This window comes from Melanotaenia boesemani, chromosome 17 (genome assembly GCF_017639745.1).
Source record: "Melanotaenia boesemani isolate fMelBoe1 chromosome 17, fMelBoe1.pri, whole genome shotgun sequence".
NCBI classification, from domain to species: Eukaryota; Metazoa; Chordata; class Actinopteri; order Atheriniformes; family Melanotaeniidae; genus Melanotaenia; species Melanotaenia boesemani.
The window spans coordinates 33549552-33571747 of NC_055698.1; the positions used below are offsets into that span (position 1 = coordinate 33549552).

Here is a 22196-nt window from a genome sequence, read left to right on the forward strand (position 1 = left end):
GACCTTAAACACACCCCGACTTTAAACACACCCCAACCGACTTTAAACACACGCCGACTTTACACACACTCCGACCTTAAACACACCTCCGACCTTAACACACCTCCGACCTTAAAACACACCTCCGACTTTAAACACACCTCCGACTTTAAACACACTCCGACCTTAAACACACCTCCGACTTTAAACACACCTCCGACCTTAAACACACCCCGACCTTAAACACACCCCGACTTTAAACACACGCCGACTTTACACACACCTCCGACCTTAAACACCACCTCGACCTTAAACACACGCCGACCTTAAACACACCTCCGACTTTAACACACCTCCGACTTTAAACACACCTCCGACCTTAAACACACCTCCGACTTTAAACACACCTCCGACCTTAAACACACCCCGACCTTAAACACACCTCCGACCTTAAACACACCTCCGACATTAAACACACCTCCGACCTTAAAACACACCCCCGACCTTAAACACACCTCCGACTTTAAACACACGCCGACTTTAAACACACGCCGACCTTAAACACACCCCCGACTTTAAACACACCCCCGACTTTAAACACACCTCCGACCTTAAACACACCTCCGACTTTAAACACACCTCCGACCTTAAACACACCTCCGACTTTAAACACACCTCCGACCTTAACACAACCTCCGACTTTAAACACACCGACTTTAAACACACCCCGACTTTAAACACACCTCCGACTTTAAACACACCCCGACTTTAAACACACCTCCGACCTTAAACACACCTCCGACATTAAACACACCTCCGACATTAAACACACCTCCGACCTTAAACACACCTCCGACCTTAAACACACCTCCGACCTTAAACACACCTCCGACCTTAAACACACCTCCGACCTTAAACACACCTCCCACCTTAAACACACCTCCGACCTTAAACACACCTCCGACTTAAACACACCTCCGACCTTAAACACACCGCCGACTTAAACACACCTCCGACTTTAAAACACACCTCCGACTTTAAACACACCTCCGACCTTAAACCACACCTCCGACTTTAAACACACCTCCGACCTTAAACACACCCCCGACCTTAAACACACCTCCGACTTTAAACACACGCCGACTTTAACACGACACGCCGACCTTAACACACACCCCGACTTTAAACACCACCCCCGACTTAAACACACGCCGACTTTACACACACCTCCGACCTTAAACACACCTCCGACCTTAAACACACCTCCGACTTAAACACACCTCCGACTTTAAACACACCTACGACTTTAAACACACCTCCGACCTTAAACACACCTCCGACTTTAAACACACCTCCGACCTTAAAACACAACCCCCGACCTTAAACACACCTCCGACTTTAAACACACCTCCGACCTTAAACACACCCCGACTTTAAACACACCCCCGACTTTAAACACACGCCGACTTTACACACACCTCCGACCTTAAACACACCTCCGACTTTAAACACACCTCCGACCTTAAACACACCTCCGACTTTAAACACACCTCCGACCTTAAACACACCTCCGACCTTAAACACACCTCCGACATTAAACACACCCCCGACCTTAAACACACCCCGACTTTAAACACACCTCCGACTTTAAACACACCCCGACTTTAAACACACCTCCGACTTAAACACACCTCCGACATTAAACACACCTCCGACCATTAAACACACCCTCCGACCTTAAACACACTCCGACCTTAAACACACCTCCCACTTAAACACACCTCCGACCTTAAACACACCTCCGACCTTAAACACACCTCCGACTTTAAACACACCCCCGACCTTAAACACACCTCCGACCTTAAACACACCTCCGACATTAAACACACCTCCGACTTTAAACACACCTCCGACCTTAAACACACCTCCGACATTAAACACACCTCCGACCTTAAACACACCCCGACTTTAAACACACCCCCGACCTTAAACACACCTCCGACGTTAAACACACCCCCGACCTTAAACACACCCTCGACCTTAAACACACCCCGACTTTAAACACACCCCGACTTTAAACACACCTCCGACCTTAAACACACCTCCGACCTTAAACACACCTCCGACTTTAAACACACCACCGACATTAAACACACCTCCGACTTTAAACACACGCCGACCTTAAACACACCTCCGACCTTAAACACACCCCGACCATAAACACACCCCCGCCTTAAACACACCTCCGACCTTAAACACACCCCCGACCTTAAACACACCTCCGACCTTAAACACACCTCCGACCTTAAACACACCTCCGACTTTAAACACACCACCGACATTAAACACACCCACGACTTTAAACACACCTCCGACCTTAAACACCCCCCGACCTTAAACACACCCCCGACCTTAAACACACCTCCGACCTTAAACACACCTCCGACCTTAAACACACCTCCGACCTTAAACACACCTCCGACTTTAAACACACCTCCGACATTAAACACCCCCCCGACCTTAAACACACCCCCGACCTTAAACACACCCCGACTTTAAACACACGCCGACTTTAAACACACCCCCGACTTTAAACACACCTCCGACATTAAACACACCTCCGACCTTAAACACACCCCCCACTTTAAACACACGCCGACCTTAAACACACCCCCGACTTTAAACACACCTCCGACCTTAAACACACCTCCGACCTTAAACACACCTCCGACTTTAAACACACCTCCGACCTTAAACACACCCCCGACTTTAAACACACCTCCGACCTTAAACACACCTCCGACCTTAAACACACCTCCGACTTTAAACACACCTCCGACCTTAAACACACCTCCGACCTTAAACACACCTCCGACTTTAAACACACCTCCGACATTAAACACACCCCCGACCTTAAACACACCCCCGACCTTAAACACACCCCCTACCTTAAACACACCTCCGACTTTAAACACACCCCCGACCTTAAACACCCCCCCGACCTTAAACACACCCCCGACCTTAAACACACCCACGACTTTAAACACACCTCCGACCTTAAACACACCCCGACTTTAAACACACGCCGACTTTAAACACACCCCCGACTTTAAACACACCCCCGCCTTAAACACACCTCCGACCTTAAACACACCTCCGACCTTAAACACACCCCCGACCTTAAACACACCTCCGACTTTAAACACACGCCGACTTTAAACACACGCCGACCTTAAACACACCCCCGACTTTAAACACACCCCCGACTTTAAACACACGCCGACTTTACACACACCTCCGACCTTAAACACACCTCCGACCTTAAACACACCTCCGACCTTAAACACACCTCCGACTTTAAACACACCTCCGACTTTAAACACACCTCCGACCTTAAACACACCTCCGACCTTAAACACACCCCCGACCTTAAACACACCTCCGACTTTAAACACACGCCGACTTTAAACACACGCCGACCTTAAACACACCCCCGACTTTAAACACACCCCCGATTTTAAACACACGCCGACCTTACACACACCTCCGACCTTAAACACACCTCCGACCTTAAACACACCTCCGACTTTAAACACACCTCCGACCTTAAACACACCTCCGACTTTAAACACACCTCCGACCTTAAACACACCCCCGACCTTAAACACACCTCCGACTTTAAACACACGCCGACTTTAAACACACGCCGACCTTAAACACACCCCCGACTTTAAACACACCCCCGACTTTAAACACACGCCGACTTTACACACACCTCCGACCTTAAACACACCTCCGACCTTAAACACACCTCCGACCTTAAACACACCTCCGACTTTAAACACACCTCCGACTTTAAACACACCTCCGACCTTAAACACACCTCCGACTTTAAACACACCTCCGACCTTAAACACACCCCCGACCTTAAACACACCTCCGACTTTAAACACACGCCGACTTTACACACACCTCCGACCTTAAACACACCTCCGACCTTAAACACACGCCGACCTTAAACACACCTCCGACTTTAAACACACCTCCGACTTTAAACACACCTCCGACCTTAAACACACCTCCGACTTTAAACACACCTCCGACCTTAAACACACCCCCGACCTTAAACACACCTCCGACATTAAACACACCTCCGACATTAAACACACCTCCGACCTTAAACACACCCCCGACCTTAAACACACCTCCGACTTTAAACACACGCCGACTTTAAACACACGCCGACCTTAAACACACCCCCGACTTTAAACACACCCCCGACTTTAAACACACGCCGACTTTACACACACCTCCGACCTTAAACACACCTCCGACTTTAAACACACCCCCGACCTTAAACACACCTCCGACTTTAAACACACCTCCGACCTTAAACACACCTCCGACTTTAAACACACCCCGACTTTAAACACACCCCGACTTTAAACACACCTCCGACTTTAAACACACCCCGACTTTAAACACACCTCCGACCTTAAACACACCTCCGACATTAAACACACCTCCGACATTAAACACACCTCCGACCTTAAACACACCTCCGACCTAAAACACACCTCCGACCTTAAACACACCTCCGACCTTAAACACACCTCCGACCTTAAACACACCTCCGACCTTAAACACACCTCCCACCTTAAACACACCTCCGACCTTAAACACACCTCCGACCTTAAACACACCTCCGACCTTAAACACACCTCCGACATTAAACACACCTCCGACTTTAAACACACCTCCGACCTTAAACACACCTCCGACATTAAACACACCTCCGACCTTAAACACACCCCGACTTTAAACACACCCCCGACCTTAAACACACCTCCGACGTTAAACACACCCCCGACCTTAAACACACCCTCGACCTTAAACACACCCCGACTTTAAACACACCCCGACTTTAAACACACCTCCGACCTTAAACACACCTCCGACCTTAAACACACCTCCGACTTTAAACACACCACCGACATTAAACACACCTCCGACTTTAAACACACGCCGACCTTAAACACACCTCCGACCTTAAACACACCCCCGCCTTAAACACACCTCCGACCTTAAACACACCCCCGACCTTAAACACACCTCCGACCTTAAACACACCTCCGACCTTAAACACACCTCCGACTTTAAAGACACCACCGACATTAAACACACCCACGACTTTAAACACACCTCCGACCTTAAACACCCCCCCGACCTTAAACACACCTCCGACCTTAAACACACCTCCGACCTTAAACACACCTCCGACCTTAAACACACCTCCGACTTTAAACACACCTCCGACATTAAACACCCCCCCGACCTTAAACACACCCCCGACCTTAAACACACCCCGACTTTAAACACACGCCGACTTTAAACACACCCCCGACTTTAAACACACCTCCGACATTAAACACACCTCCGACCTTAAACACACCCCCCAATTTAAACACACGCCGACCTTAAACACACCCCCGACTTTAAACACACCTCCGACCTTAAACACACCTCCGACCTTAAACACACCTCCGACTTTAAACACACCTCCGACCTTAAACACACCTCCGACCTTAAACACACCTCCGACATTAAACACACCTCCGACTTTAAACACACCTCCGACCTTAAACACACCTCCGACCTTAAACACACCTCCGACCTTAAACACACCCCGACTTTAAACACACCCCCGACCTTAAACACACCTCCGACGTTAAACACACCCCCGACCTTAAACACACCCTCGACCTTAAACACACCCCGACTTTAAACACACCCCGACTTTAAACACACCTCCGACCTTAAACACACCTCCGACCTTAAACACACCTCCGACTTTAAACACACCACCGACATTAAACACACCTCCGACTTTAAACACACGCCGACCTTAAACACACCTCCGACCTTAAACACACCCCGACCATAAACACACCCCCGCCTTAAACACACCTCCGACCTTAAACACACCCCCGACCTTAAACACACCTCCGACCTTAAACACACCTCCGACCTTAAACACACCTCCGACTTTAAACACACCACCGACATTAAACACACCCACGACTTTAAACACACCTCCGACCTTAAACACCCCCCCGACCTTAAACACACCCCCGACCTTAAACACACCTCCGACCTTAAACACACCTCCGACCTTAAACACACCTCCGACTTTAAACACACCTCCGACATTAAACACCCCCCCGACCTTAAACACACCCCCGACCTTAAACACACCCCGACTTTAAACACACGCCGACTTTAAACACACCCCCGACTTTAAACACACCTCCGACATTAAACACACCTCCGACCTTAAACACACCCCCCACTTTAAACACACGCCGACCTTAAACACACCCCCGACTTTAAACACACCTCCGACCTTAAACACACCTCCGACCTTAAACACACCTCCGACTTTAAACACACCTCCGACCTTAAACACACCCCCGACTTTAAACACACCTCCGACCTTAAACACACCTCCGACCTTAAACACACCTCCGACTTTAAACACACCTCCGACCTTAAACACACCTCCGACCTTAAACACACCTCCGACTTTAAACACACCTCCGACATTAAACACACCCCCGACCTTAAACACACCCCCGACCTTAAACACACCCCCTACCTTAAACACACCTCCGACTTTAAACACACCCCCGACCTTAAACACACCTCCGACCTTAAACACACCCACGACTTTAAACACACCTCCGACCTTAAACACACCCCGACTTTAAACACACGCCGACTTTAAACACACCCCCGACTTTAAACACACCCCCGCCTTAAACACACCTCCGACCTTAAACACACCTCCGACCTTAAACACACCCCCGACCTTAAACACACCTCCGACTTTAAACACACGCCGACTTTAAACACACGCCGACCTTAAACACACCCCCGACTTTAAACACACCCCCGACTTTAAACACACGCCGACTTTACACACACCTCCGACCTTAAACACACCTCCGACCTTAAACACACCTCCGACCTTAAACACACCTCCGACTTTAAACACACCTCCGACTTTAAACACACCTCCGACCTTAAACACACCTCCGACTTTAAACACACCTCCGACCTTAAACACACCCCCGACCTTAAACACACCTCCGACTTTAAACACACGCCGACTTTAAACACACGCCGACCTTAAACACACCCCCGACTTTAAACACACCCCCGATTTTAAACACACGCCGACCTTACACACACCTCCGACCTTAAACACACCTCCGACCTTAAACACACCTCCGACTTTAAACACACCTCCGACCTTAAACACACCTCCGACTTTAAACACACCTCCGACCTTAAACACACCCCCGACCTTAAACACACCTCCGACTTTAAACACACGCCGACTTTAAACACACGCCGACCTTAAACACACCCCCGACTTTAAACACACCCCCGACTTTAAACACACGCCGACTTTACACACACCTCCGACCTTAAACACACCTCCGACCTTAAACACACCTCCGACCTTAAACACACCTCCGACTTTAAACACACCTCCGACTTTAAACACACCTCCGACCTTAAACACACCTCCGACTTTAAACACACCTCCGACCTTAAACACACCCCCGACCTTAAACACACCTCCGACTTTAAACACACGCCGACTTTACACACACCTCCGACCTTAAACACACCTCCGACCTTAAACACACGCCGACCTTAAACACACCTCCGACTTTAAACACACCTCCGACTTTAAACACACCTCCGACCTTAAACACACCTCCGACTTTAAACACACCTCCGACCTTAAACACACCCCCGACCTTAAACACACCTCCGACATTAAACACACCTCCGACATTAAACACACCTCCGACCTTAAACACACCCCCGACCTTAAACACACCACCGACTTTAAACACACGCCGACTTTAAACACACGCCGACCTTAAACACACCCCCGACTTTAAACACACCCCCGACTTTAAACACACGCCGACTTTACACACACCTCCGACCTTAAACACACCTCCGACTTTAAACACACCCCCGACCTTAAACACACCTCCGACTTTAAACACACCTCCGACCTTAAACACACCTCCGACTTTAAACACACCCCGACTTTAAACACACCCCGACTTTAAACACACCTCCGACTTTAAACACACCCCGACTTTAAACACACCTCCGACCTTAAACACACCTCCGACATTAAACACACCTCCGACATTAAACACCCCTCCGACCTTAAACACACCTCCGACCTAAAACACACCTCCGACCTTAAACACACCTCCGACCTTAAACACACCTCCGACCTTAAACACACCTCCCACCTTAAACACACCTCCGACCTTAAACACACCTCCGACCTTAAACACACCTCCGACCTTAAACACACCTCCGACATTAAACACACCTCCGACTTTAAACACACCTCCGACCTTAAACACACCTCCGACATTAAACACACCTCCGACCTTAAACACACCCCGACTTTAAACACACCCCCGACCTTAAACACACCTCCGACGTTAAACACACCCCCGACCTTAAACACACCCTCGACCTTAAACACACCCCGACTTTAAACACACCCCGACTTTAAACACACCTCCGACCTTAAACACACCTCCGACCTTAAACACACCTCCGACTTTAAACACACCACCGACATTAAACACACCTCCGACTTTAAACACACGCCGACCTTAAACACACCTCCGACCTTAAACACACCCCCGCCTTAAACACACCTCCGACCTTAAACACACCCCCGACCTTAAACACACCTCCGACCTTAAACACACCTCCGACCTTAAACACACCTCCGACTTTAAAGACACCACCGACATTAAACACACCCACGACTTTAAACACACCTCCGACCTTAAACACCCCCCCGACCTTAAACACACCTCCGACCTTAAACAACCCTCCGACCTTAAACACACCTCCGACCTTAAACACACCTCCGACTTTAAACACACCTCCGACATTAAACACCCCCCCGACCTTAAACACACCCCCGACCTTAAACACACCCCGACTTTAAACACACGCCGACTTTAAACACACCCCCGACTTTAAACACACCTCCGACATTAAACACACCTCCGACCTTAAACACACCCCCCAATTTAAACACACGCCGACCTTAAACACACCCCCGACTTTAAACACACCTCCAACCTTAAACACACCTCCGACCTTAAACACACCTCCGACTTTAAACACACCTCCGACCTTAAACACACCTCCGACCTTAAACACACCTCCGACATTAAACACACCTCCGACTTTAAACACACCTCCGACCTTAAACACACCTCCGACATTAAACACACCTCCGACCTTAAACACACCCCGACTTTAAACACACCCCCGACCTTAAACACACCTCCGACGTTAAACACACCCCCGACCTTAAACACACCCTCGACCTTAAACACACCCCGACTTTAAACACACCCCGACTTTAAACACACCTCCGACCTTAAACACACCTCCGACCTTAAACACACCTCCGACTTTAAACACACCACCGACATTAAACACACCTCCGACTTTAAACACACGCCGACCTTAAACACACCTCCGACCTTAAACACACCCCCGCCTTAAACACACCTCCGACCTTAAACACACCCCCGACCTTAAACACACCTCCGACCTTAAACACACCTCCGACCTTAAACACACCTCCGACTTTAAAGACACCACCGACATTAAACACACCCACGACTTTAAACACACCTCCGACCTTAAACACCCCCCCGACCTTAAACACACCTCCGACCTTAAACACACCTCCGACCTTAAACACACCTCCGACCTTAAACACACCTCCGACTTTAAACACACCTCCGACATTAAACACCCCCCCGACCTTAAACACACCCCCGACCTTAAACACACCCCGACTTTAAACACACGCCGACTTTAAACACACCCCCGACTTTAAACACACCTCCGACATTAAACACACCTCCGACCTTAAACACACCCCCCACTTTAAACACACGCCGACCTTAAACACACCCCCGACTTTAAACACACCTCCAACCTTAAACACACCTCCGACCTTAAACACACCTCCGACTTTAAACACACCTCCGACCTTAAACACACCTCCGACCTTAAACACACCCCCGACCTTAAACACACCCCCTACCTTAAACACACCCACGACCTTAAACACACCCACGACTTTAAACACACCTCCGACCTTAAACACACCCCCGACCTTAAACACACCCCCGACCTTAAACACACCCCGACTTTAAACACACCTCCGACCTTAAACACACCTCCGACTTTAAACACACGCCGACCTTAAACACACCTCCGACTTTAAACACACCTCCGACCTTAAACACACCTCCGACCTTAAACACACCCCCGACCTTAAACACACCCCCGACCTTAAACACACCTCCGACCTTAAACACACCTCCGACCTTAAACACACCTCCGACCTTAAACACACCCCCGACCTTAAACACACCCCCGACCTTAAACACACCTCCGACCTTAAACACACCTCCGACCTTAAACACACCCCCGACCTTAAACACACCCCCGACCTTAAACACACCTCCGACCTTAAACACACCCCGACTTTAAACACACGCCGACTTTAAACACACCCCCGACTTTAAACACACCCCCGCCTTAAACACACCTCCGACCTTAAACACACCCCCGACCTTAAACACACCCCCGACTTTAAACACACGCCGACTTTAAACACACCCCCGACTTTAAACACACCTCCGACCTTAAACACACCCCCGACTTTAAACACACGCCGACTTTAAACACACCCCCGACTTTAAACACACCTCCGACCTTAAACACACCCCCGACTTTAAAAACACGCCGACCTTAAACACACCTCCGACTTTAAACACACGCCGACTTTAAACACACCTCCGACCTTAAACACACCTCCGACTTTAAACACACCCCCGACCTTAAACACACCTCCGACCTTAAACACACCCCGGACTTTAAACACGCCTCCGACTTTAAACACACGCCGACCTTAAACACACCCCGGACTTTAAACACACCCCCGACCTTAAACACACCTCCGACTTTAAACACACGCCGACTTTAAACACACCTCCGACCTTAAACACACCTCCGACTTTAAACACACCCCCGACCTTAAACACACCTCCGACCTTAAACACACCCCCGACTTTAAACACACGCCGACTTTAAACACACCTCCGACCTTAAACACACCTCCGACCTTAAACACACCCCCGACTTTAAACACACCCCCGACCTTAAACACACCTCCGACTTTAAACACACCTCCGACTTTAAACACACCTCCGACTTTAAACACACCTCCGACTTTAAACACACCCCGGACTTTAAACACACGCCGACTTTAAACACACGCCGACCTTAAACACACCTCCGACTTTAAACACACCCCCGACTTTAAACACACCTCCGACTTTAAACACACCTCCGACCTTAAACACACCTCCGACTTTAAACACACCTCCGACCTTAAACACACCTCCGACTTTAAACACACCTCCGACTTTAAACACACCTCCGACTTTAAACACACCCCCGACTTTAAACACACCTCTGACTCGTTCCACCTGCAGAAAGACTCTGCGGCGGTCGGATGGATCAGAGATGGACTGGAGGAGGAACACCAGCAGGAACTTCTCTTTCTGAATGTGAAGAAGACGAAGGAGATGCTTGGAAACCAGACCATCAGGATCCTGGTGAGGAGGTGGAGGTTGTGGACAGCTATAAATACTTGGGGGTGGACGTGGACAGCGGCCTTGACCGGAGGATCAGCACAGCTGCTGTGTGCTCTCCTTCCTGAGAACTCACATCCTTCAATGTCTGCAGCAAACTGCTGGAGATGTTCTTCCAGTCGGTGGTGGCCATGCTGGGGTGTGCTGGGGAGCAGCATCAGCTCCAGGGAAGCAGCAGGATCAATAAGTTGATCCATAAGGCTGGTAAGATCAATGGATACAACCTGGAGACAGTCAGAGACAGGAGGTCCCTGAACCAGCAGGTCTCCATTATGGACGACTCCCCACATCATCCACAGTCACCGTCAGGAGGTTCAGGAATCCTTCCTTCCTTTCACAATAACCCCGATCAATAACTCCTCCATGTGAGCGCTGATCATCCTCTTTGCATTCACCCAAACACACACACCATCCACCACCATGGTTCTAGTCTGTGTGTAGAGGTGTTTTATTTATTTGTGTGTTTTGAGGCTTCTTTACTATATATATTGAGTTTATCTTTTATTTCGCTGTGTTTACTCTGTTATTGAGAGATGTGCTCTCATTTTTATTTATTATTTATATAATGCCCCTGAGAATGTTTAGCTTTGTTCATGATGGCATGTGCTGATCATGTGATCTACCTGATCATGTGACCTGCAGGTGTACTGAATAAAAGATTGTGTGTCAGCCAGTAGGTGTGCTGTGGTTGTGTCACGTGATAAAATAAACTATCTTCCTTACATGCCTGTTCTTTATGTATCTTAATGTGATAGCTGCTGTAAAAGGAATATTTCCCTCACATGATCAATAAAGCATCCATCCATCTTCCAGCGTGTGACTGTGTGAGCAGGTGTGTGAGTGTGTGTGCGTTTCTCACATCTTCTCGCTGAGTTTCCCCAGCACTGTGTCTGCGGCCTGCAGCAGCTTGAATTGAAGCCGTTCCTGCAGCTCCGGGAAGTCTTTGAGCGGCGTGCTGGAGATCCGGACGCTGGAGAGGGCTCTCATCTGCTCCGCCAGGTTCTTCAGAGACTCCAGCAGCGGGCTGCACTCCGCTATCCCGCTCCTCCAAACCGCCTGATTGTTGTCCAGAGTCACGAAGCCTCTTCTCAGAGCCTGCTGGAGGGAGGTAACAGCCGGTTTGGACATCTCTGGTGGGTGTCAGAGAGCAGCAGCCTCTGGGTCAGGGTCTCTCTGTTCTTATCCTCCTTCAGTTTGGGCCAAAATGCGGCTTTAAATCGTTTTTCATCCGCTCCAGTTGAATCTCCACGCTGAAACACTTTTCTGCCATGTTGCTCAAACCCCCTTCCGGTCTTCTGATGTAAACACTGACGGATGCTGCCTTCGGGGTACCTCGAAAAATGGAGTTTAAAATTCTTCAGGTCAATTTAAACTTCCACAGGCCGCGCTCGATGCGCAGATAAAGAAATGCTTAGTTTAGTTTATTATTAACAACAAACATAGTCATGTACGACAATAATTAATCACAAGATAAAATTAAGTGAGAGAAAAGTTTGCGCACGATGCCCCATTTGATGAGAAATACAAAAAGAACATTTCTGCATTTACAGTAAGCGGTCTCTTTAGGGGGCGGGGCGTAACATTTTGCTTCTGGTCTGAGAAAGTTAGAAATTTAATTATCTGTTTTTTAATTATTTTTGTGATTAGTTTTTATTATTATTATTATTATTGTTATTATTATTATTATTATTATTATTATTATTATTATTATTATTATTATTATTATTATTATTATTATTATTATTATTATTATTCCTGTAAGATACTTACAAAGAAGAAAACCCAGTTGTCTGAGAATGCATCATCCCATACGCACTGTTTTCTGGTGACGCACAGCAAACGTGCGTCTTCATTGGCTGAGTTGATACGTCTTCCCCTCGCGCAGATATTTGAAAACGACTTTGTGAAGGAGGGAGAGTCACTAGGACAAAGAGGAAGAGTCATCACATCAGGTATTAAATATGATATTAAACCCGTTAAAATACGGACAAATTAATGATCCGATGTGGTTTATGATGAACTGAGCGGCTGATCAATAAAACCGCGGGACAAGCTCGTGACGATGCTAACTAGCAAGCTAGCAGCGACTGTAAGCTGGCAACGTCCGCAGCTGCAGCTTAGTTGATGAAACGAGCTGTTAAATGAAAGTATTGTTTTATGTTTCATGTTGTGTGAAAACGTTTGACCTGCAGACATGGCACCCAGGAAGAGGACCACGAAACAGCGGAAGAACAACACGAAGTGGGTGAAACTGGAAGTTTTTCTGGAAGATTTCGACATTGAAGGTAAAAACAAACAAAAACTGTCAGAAATAAGGACTATTTATACTTTAGGTATCAGACTACGTCCACACTTTAAAGAGTAAAATGACTCCTACAATATACTGCAGCTATAATTTCTATAAAAATGAAAAGGGAAAACGAAATGAGTTTTCATCTAAATTTACAAGCATGTTAGCTGTTAGCAGCAGAAGGAGCGAAGCCCTTCAGACCTCGCTGTTAGGATGAATCTGAGCTGGATGAGTTGCTGTGGTGTCAGGATGAGCCAAACAGCCTTTATAACGTTTTCAGATGTCATTTACACTGTAATTAATAAAGGTGCGTCCAGGAAATACTTTTCATTAACTGCAGCCAGGTTACAAAAATGTGTCGGAACAACAGAAGAAGAGTCGCTGGGTTAAGATCCCCGTGGACTGATTAACAATTCTGCTCCTAATAAATGATGTATTTTACTTGTGTGTGTATGTGTGTGTGTATGTGTACACATACATTGTTACTGAGGCTATAGATTGTCGGTCCATAATGTTTTTCTCTGGCTCAGAATTTCCCTTTTTTTCGTGGTATTTTACTGTTGTGCATGATATGTTGTTTTAAATGATTATGAATAACGACATCATGAATTACATGCAGATTATTCTCATGATTATCTTTTTTAACTTGCCTGCATGTGTGTGTATGGTGTTTGAGGAGGATGTAATCTGTGGCTCTTCTTCCTGAACAGTGCAGAGCAGAGTCAACCAGCTCAAAGGGAAGATCAACCAGATGCTGGCGGACATAGACAATGGCTACGAAATGGCTCTTATCAAACTACCCAGAGCTGTGAAGCAGATGATCTGGTTGGAGAACATCAGTGAGTCAACAAACACACTAGCACAAGATGAGCAAACAACAGATTCTGTACAGTTTGTTTAAAAAAAGAAATAATTCAACCCTTAAACCTCCAGCAGATCTCCCCAAGGTCCTCCTCCTCCACCAGGAGCGGTGGTGTGTTTCTCTGTGGGGTAAATGTTATGGATATTTAACCCTTTAGCTGAGCTACAGAAGTTTTCCAGCATTTCTATCCCGTCCAGGAGGTTTACAATCCAGCCACTAAATGTAGTTTTATTCAGAGACTCTATCTGGTAAATCCACAATGATCCATGATAACAGCATTATTTATCACATTTCACCATAAAAACATCACCATCACTACTATGTTGCTAAGAGACCTCTATTTAGACCTGGACATGACGATGAAGCCACTTCCTGTCAGACTTTCCACCAATCAGAGAGCTTAGATTGACGGTAACGTCCAATCAGGAGCAGCCAAAGATCAACCAGTGAGCAGAAAGTTCTATGTGTGTGTGTGAAAAGAAGAAAAATAATGCTCCTCTATGGCTGGAATAAAGCCAAGAAGACGTTTCTGATGCACGGTGGCGCCACAAAGCAGCTGAACTGGAGTTGGTTTAGTGAGGATAGCAGGTAAATAGTAGCAGGAATAACTGGAAATGAGGAAAAAGTGGAAACATGGAAATAGTTTCTGTTGTGTGTTTGTTTCAATAACAATATTTTTTCTCCTGAAAGCCAAGACTTGAGAGAACGATGAGATGAGAAAAGGTTTGGTCACTGTTGGTCTGTGATCATTTTTATATAAAAGAAAATAAAAATGTCTTGGCGTTTTAGGGGTTAATGATCAGAGAGTTTTGTGTTTGTCCTGAAATCATCTTCCTGTCTCGGCAGAGGTGGACAAACCGAAGATTCCTGAGGTGGACAGCGTGAAGGTGAGCTGACCTTCGGTGTGCCTCCAGCTTCAGGTTGTCTCTGCTCTGTTAAACATTAACTTCTGCTACCAGAGAGAAGAGGAGGCGGCCGCCGTCGACAACGTCGTCACTGAAGACCACACCGTCCTCCTGAAATCTGTCAAGAAAAGTAAGTTCAGGCAGTTTCTTCTTCATGTTCTCTGAAAAGAATCACAGACTCTGTTCTGCTCAACTCACAGCAGCGAAGAAGAAAGCTGGATCCAAATTCAGCTCGGAGGCCGAGAACACCCCGAGTACGACCCACAGGGTAAAAACCGACTCATTCCCCCTCAGAGATCCACCATGTCGGGGGGAGGGGCTGATTTCTGTGTGTTTGTCCATTCAGACCAGAGCCACCAAAAAACCTCCGACCACATCCAAACGGGCCAAGGCGCTGACAAGCAGCAAGCAGAGCACCGGCATCAGACGGTGAGTTCTGTCCTGGTTCTGTCGTCCTGGAGTGTGCTGGGCCGATGATGGGGGTGCTGACATGTGTGTCTGGATTCAGGTCCAGCAGGAAGCCTTTGGTCACTCCTGCCAGGACCATGCTGGACTCGTCCCTGATGATGGGAGCGACTCCCCTCATCACCCCACGCTTTGACCCGAGGTAAGCCAAACCTTGAGCCCCACCATGGTACCGGGTCAGCCTCTTCAACCAAACACATGACTAACCAATCAGATGCTAGACCGCACATATAACACGCGTGGTCTCCGGTACATCAGGTTGGTTGGTGGGATGCAGGGTAAGTTAGTGAACCCGAACTAATCAATAAGTTGGCTTTTTAACCCGAACTAAACTAGGAGGGGGCGGGATTTACACTGATTCATACTGTATGTTCCTATCCCACGGAAATGTTGTAAATGTTTAGAGACGCAGCCTGGCGCCGCTGAGGAGCGAATCCACTGCTGAGACTACATCAGACCAGGTGCTGCAGGACTAGGATGTTCAGATCTGGTCTGAATTACTCCACATTAGCGGCTAACGCTAAGACCGCAGGCTCCACATTAGCGGCTAACGCTAAGACCGCAGGCTCCACATTAGCGGCTAACGCTAAGACCTCAGGCTCCACATTAGCGGCTAACGCTAAGACCGCAGGCTCCACATTAGCGGCTAACGCTAAGACCGCAGCCTCCACATTAGCGGCTTACGCTGAGACCGCAGGCTCCACATTAGCGGCTAACGCTGAGACCGCAGGCTCCACATTAGCGGCTAACGCTAAGACCGCAGGCTCCACATTAGCGGCTAACGCTAAGACCGCAGCCTCCACATTAGAGGCTAACGCTGAGACCGCATGCTCCACATTAGCGGCTAACGCTGAGACCGCAGGCTCCACATTAGCGGCTAACGCTGAGACCGCAGGCTCCACATTAGCGGCTAACGCTGAGACCGCATGCTCCACATTAGCGGCTAACGCTGAGACCGCAGGCTCCACATTAGCGGCTAACGCTGAGACCGCAGGCTCCACATTAGCGGCTAACGCTGAGACCGCAGGCTCCACATTAGCGGCTAACGCTGAGACCGCAGGCTCCACATTAGCGGCTAACGCTGAGACCGCAGGCTCCACATTAGCGGCTAACGCTGAGACCGCATGCTCCACATTAGCGGCTAACGCTGAGACCGCATGCTCCACATTAGCGGCTAACGCTGAGACCGCATGCTCCACATTAGCAGCTAACGCTAAGACCGCAGGCTCCACATTAGCGGCTAACGCTGAGACCGCAGGCTCCACATTAGCGGCTAACGCTGAGACCGCAGGCTCCACATTAGCGGCTAACGCTGAGACCGCATGCTCCACATTAGCGGCTAACGCTGAGACCGCATGCTCCACATTAGCGGCTAACGCTGAGACCGCATGCTCCACATTAGCGGCTAACGCTGAGACCGCATGCTCCACATTAGCGGCTAACGCTGAGACCGCATGCTCCACATTAGCGGCTAACGCTAAGACCGCAGGCTCCACATTAGCAGCTAACGCTGAGACCGCATGCTCCACATTAGCGGCTAACGCTGAGACCGCAGGCTCCACATTAGCGGCTAACGCTGAGACCGCAGGCTCCACATTAGCGGCTAACGCTAAGATCGCAGGCTCTGCCATGTTCAACACAGCCTGATGGTAACAGTAATAACAGGAAGTGATGTCATCACACGTGTAAGTCCTCCTAAGTAAATCTGACAATGGACTGGTAAATGTAGATACGGATTTTTGAATATTGTATTTCAGAATGTACATAGACGTGTCGGATCAGATCCCAGGACTTTGATGCTCATGTAAATGGGCTCGTGCATGTCTACAGACTTCCCAAGACTCCGGCTGTGAGAGTTCCTCGCCACAAAGAGAGGGTGTACAGCATCTCTGTAAACGGCTCTCCCATCGCAGCGGGGAGCGATGACATCGTCATTAACGTTCCCATCGGCAATGGAGAGGTGAGTGCTGGGTTCCCTGGCTCGGAGAAGGAGGGATGAACTGGTGCGGCTGGAGATAAACCAGTTAAACCTGCTGTAACTTCTCTGCAGAGCATTCAGCTGCTGGCCAGTCAGATGGACTCGGTGGACCTATCTCTGCTGGATGAGACGGCTCTGAGGAGCATCCAGCTGCTGCAGGTAAACCATCACATCCTCATCATCATCACCACCTCATCATCATCATCACCACAGCTGTGATTAACTTGGTTTTCTTCTTTCCTCACAGAACCGCCTCACTTCTTTCTGCGGGACGATGGAAAGAAACTGATTCCAGCCTCACTTTTCTTCTCCTGGAGAACCGCCTCAGGGGTCCAACGTAGTTGTTTTATTGTGGATTTTTTTCTGTTTTTTGTATCATCTGGTTTATCTTGCCACATCTCTCATTTTCCACGTTTTATTTCCAGACTTGTAGAAACGTAATTAAAACAAAGGTGAAACCTTTAAGATGCTCCAGCTGAAACATGAGATGACGTTGCAGTTTAATCTGGTGGCTTTTATTTCATCACCTTTAACTGAAAAGTCCTCCAGGTTTCTAGAAATGAATTCCTGTTCCTGCTTTAGCTGTAAGCTGGATTTATACTCGCACTGCTTCGCTGCCGTAGGCGCTGCGTAGCTCCACAGAGGCCAGATGTACGCCTCTTCCAAACCTGACACACACCCCTACTATGCAGGCTATTACACGGAAGAACTTCTTTATGATTGGTCAATTTGGGATTACGCATTTCCAGATTTCTGTATCTTCCTGTTGAATTTGTGTAGTAGCCACCATTTTTAAAACAACACCCAGTGGATCAAGTTGATGAGAGGCTGAATTATTTCTTCATTTTTTTCCACAAGCTAATAAAGACACTGAACCATACTGGACGCCTTTGTTGTTTTAAAACAGGAAATACGTACTGAACTGAAGAGAACCATCAAAAGAACTCCGACCTGGTGAGTTTACCAGCCGATACCACCCCTGCTGCCACCTTCAGGTCAGAAGGAGAAACTGCAACACGACACCAAAACGACTCGTTCCCCCTACGCTTGAGTGGAGAGCAAACTCACCAGCGACAGCTACGCTAACCGACCGCACGCAGACGCCTGTTGACATAATAGGTATGACTGAATGTATTCTGTACGGTATACCTGACCCCCCCCTCCACAAGGGGGTGTGATTGATCTTCCCAGAGGGGGACAGTTACTGGTGATGTCACACCCCATATATAAATGAATGTTTTTTTTTTGGCAAGCTCTCTTGGCCCGCTCTCTCAACCTGACGTTTTATCAAGAGCAGTGTTTTTCTTTGCCATAAATAAATATGCCGGAAAGGCTCAAGAAATATTTCGCTTCGTATACTTTACTAAATTGGAACTGTTGTCCTGCTGCGTGTTGATAGTACACCTGCCAACAACGCCGCGCGATGGCTACGCTAACCGACCGCACGCAGACGCCGCACGAGTAGAAATCCAGCTTCAGCCAGACTGGTTTCATGTTCGCTCGTCTCTAAAGCTGCAACGTTTGAAAGGAGAAACCTGCAGCATTGGAACAGACAACCAGTTTGGTTTTAATAAAGAAGTTCAAAGTGTTTTCATGATAAGAAGGAAAATATGGATGGAGATGGTTTTATTGAAGGAAGCAGTGACGGTGGTTCAGGGGACAGTTTTTATTTGGACTCATTGTCCATCAGAGGACATCAGCTGACTGGACCCTGCAGGACTGAGAGTCCTTCCAGATGAGTAGAACAGAACTAATCAGAACCCCCAATCCAGTTCTAAACCGGGGCAACTGACCGAATGCAGCAGCTCTTTCCTGGGAGCATCTTCCAGCCCTCATCGGAGGACTTTGCTTGGACAGTTTGGAACGTCGGGGTTGTCCAGACTGCTGCAGTTTCACATCTCTCTGCACCACTAACACTGGCTTCACTAGCAATTATACTCCTGTCTAGTGCTGGTCATAACTATTAATTACTATACAAAATATAATTGCAAGCACCATAATGTTGTTTACGAAGTTAAACATGGAGTTATTTTAGCATCTAAACTCTAAACAATGAAATATAAAGTAAAAAAATAAAGATATAAAAGACATGAGAACACGTCTATATTTACAGAAAACAAGAATCCCAGCAGACAGTGAAATTTACCGGCTGGATGAAATTCATCCTGCTGCAAGGATGGAGGGGTGTGTGTGTGAGTACTGTTGGGGGGGTGATAAACTACAGGGGGCTGCTGCTTCCACAGCTCGTCCAGACCTGGTAGACGGCGGCCCACAATCCCCTGAGCTGTCCTCACCAGCCGGGCTAAGCTCCTCTGGTCCTGTGCAGCTGCAGTACCATCACTCTGAGACACAGGATGCTCTCCATGGAGGTTCTGTAGAAGTTCACCAGCAGCTGAGAAGAGAGTCCCGTCGCTTCACCTTCCTGAGGAAGAGGAGCTGTTGTTGGGCTTCTTCACCAGGTGGAAGTGTTCAGTCCAGGAGAGGTCAGAGGAAATGTGGATGTCCAGGAACTTCATGATGTCCACACGTTCCACTGCCTCTCCGTGGATGCAGAGAGGAGCGTGCTCAGTCTTCCTGGACCTCCTGGAATCTACTAGGACCTCCCTGGTCTTGTTGATAAGAACCAGATTGTTCCTGGACCAGCATTCTGTGAGACTCTGGACCTCTTCTCTGTAGGTCTCATCGTTGTTGGATATGAGACCCACCACGGTGGGATCGTCTACAGACTTCCCAGCCGTGGTGGTGGGTGGATGGCAGAGCTGTCCTGTGTGAAGAGGGTGGGGCCGAGCACACAACCCTGCGGCGTTCCAGCGATGAAGATCAGTGGTGAAGATGCTGACTTCCCTATCCTCACCACCTGGACCTGAAGGTGTGGAAGTCCCTGATCCAGGTGCAGAGTGATGCTGGCAGACCAGGTTGTGGAACTTCAGGACCAGCAGGTCCGGGAGGACGGTGTTAAAGGCTGAGTTGAAGTCCACAAAAAGCGTCCTAACACGGGTGTTGGGATGCTGCAGGTGAGTCGGAGCCATGAGAAGTGCTATTGAAACAGCATCCTCCGTAGAGTGGGTCTCCCTGTAGGCCATAGCAGGCTGTCCAGGCTGGCAGGGATGATGTTGATGTGCTTTAGGAGGATCCACTGGAAAACCTTCATAATGGCTGGGGTGCCGGGCGGCGATCACTGAGGCAGGAAATGCTGGTCCTGCTGACCTGCTGGTCTCCGGGCTCAGACTCTGTGGTGGTCTTGATGCCTTTCCACATGTTGCGTGCTGTTGTCAATTAAGTGCTCCTCAATGTGCTGCTTGTACTTGAGTTTTGCCAGCTGGATGCTGGAGTATATGTGTGTGTGTGTATACACGTAGGTGGCACCGACTGGACTGGATGCCCGAGGGACTCTCTGTTTATCAGCTGGACCAGACTAAACATTCAGGGAAGAGCGAGGGAGGTGGTGTCTGTTTCATGGTGAACAAGTGGTGCTCAGATGTGGGAATTATTTCTACGGGCTGTACTCCGGACCTGGAGCACTTCATGATCCAATGCCGGCCGGGACTTCATGGCCGGACGCGGCGTTTATTGTAGCAGCACCAACCTGAGGAAAGTCCTGCCTAGATACCACCAACACATCAGCTGTTCTACGCCGGCAAGAACACACTCCATCATGTTTACACCCCTTACACAAACACGAATAAGGCCCTCCCTCACGACAGAGTGGGTGTGTTTGAGGATACTGACGTGAACACGGACGCGGTCATTGGTTATATCGGGAAATGCATCGATGACGTCGTACCGAGGATTACTGTGTAGACATTTCCAATTTAGAATCCCTGGAAGTCCAGGTACGTGCTCCAGAAAGCTATATGTAGCGCAAAGAGACAATACAGGGACAAAGTAGAGTCTTATTACACGGACTCCAAAACCA

At 48.4% G+C, this 22196-nt stretch overlaps 2 protein-coding genes across 4 annotated transcripts in view; one reads left to right on the forward strand and one right to left on the reverse strand.

The window, feature by feature from the left end:
* c19h1orf109 (c19h1orf109 homolog (H. sapiens)) overlaps positions 1–13096 on the reverse strand; it is a 19084-nt gene extending 5988 nt beyond the window's left edge. The window contains exon 1 of one of the 2 annotated variants that reach the window (XM_042012508.1): positions 12640–13089. In XM_042012508.1, the coding sequence (XP_041868442.1) occupies positions 12640–12908 (269 nt within the window). In that variant the 5' untranslated portion in view covers positions 12909–13089. Of the gene's footprint in view, positions 1–12639 lie in introns of both variants that reach the window. The other variant, XM_042012507.1, reaches the window with a different exon arrangement.
* cdca8 (cell division cycle associated 8) lies at positions 12858–18741 on the forward strand. 2 transcript variants are annotated; one of them, XM_042012505.1, is made up of 11 exons: positions 12858–12941; positions 13973–14065; positions 14781–14909; positions 15779–15819; positions 15892–15967; positions 16038–16105; positions 16184–16266; positions 16346–16444; positions 18133–18262; positions 18353–18439; positions 18528–18741. In XM_042012505.1, the coding sequence occupies exons 2-11, from the start codon at positions 13975–13977 to the stop codon at positions 18567–18569; spliced, it is 846 nt and encodes a 281-aa protein (XP_041868439.1). In that variant the 5' UTR covers positions 12858–12941; positions 13973–13974; the 3' UTR covers positions 18570–18741. The 2 variants fall into 2 exon arrangements, with proteins under 2 accessions (XP_041868439.1, XP_041868438.1); XM_042012504.1 differs by lacking the exon at positions 12858–12941 and adding an exon at positions 13604–13732.
* The last annotated feature ends 3455 nt before the right edge of the window (positions 18742–22196 follow it).

What these genes read in the sequence shown, in the direction of transcription:
- cdca8 (XM_042012505.1), top strand. Translation starts at nt 13,975, where the DNA reads ATGGCACCCAGGAAGAGGACCACGAAACAGCGGAAGAACAACACGAAG. An exon ending in CCCCGAGTACGACCCACAGG is followed by an intron (nt 16,106 to 16,183) that starts GTAAAAACCGAC and finishes TTGTCCATTCAG; the next exon opens with ACCAGAGCCACCAAAAAACC. An exon ending in ACCCCACGCTTTGACCCGAG is followed by an intron (nt 16,445 to 18,132) that starts GTAAGCCAAACC and finishes GCATGTCTACAG; the next exon opens with ACTTCCCAAGACTCCGGCTG.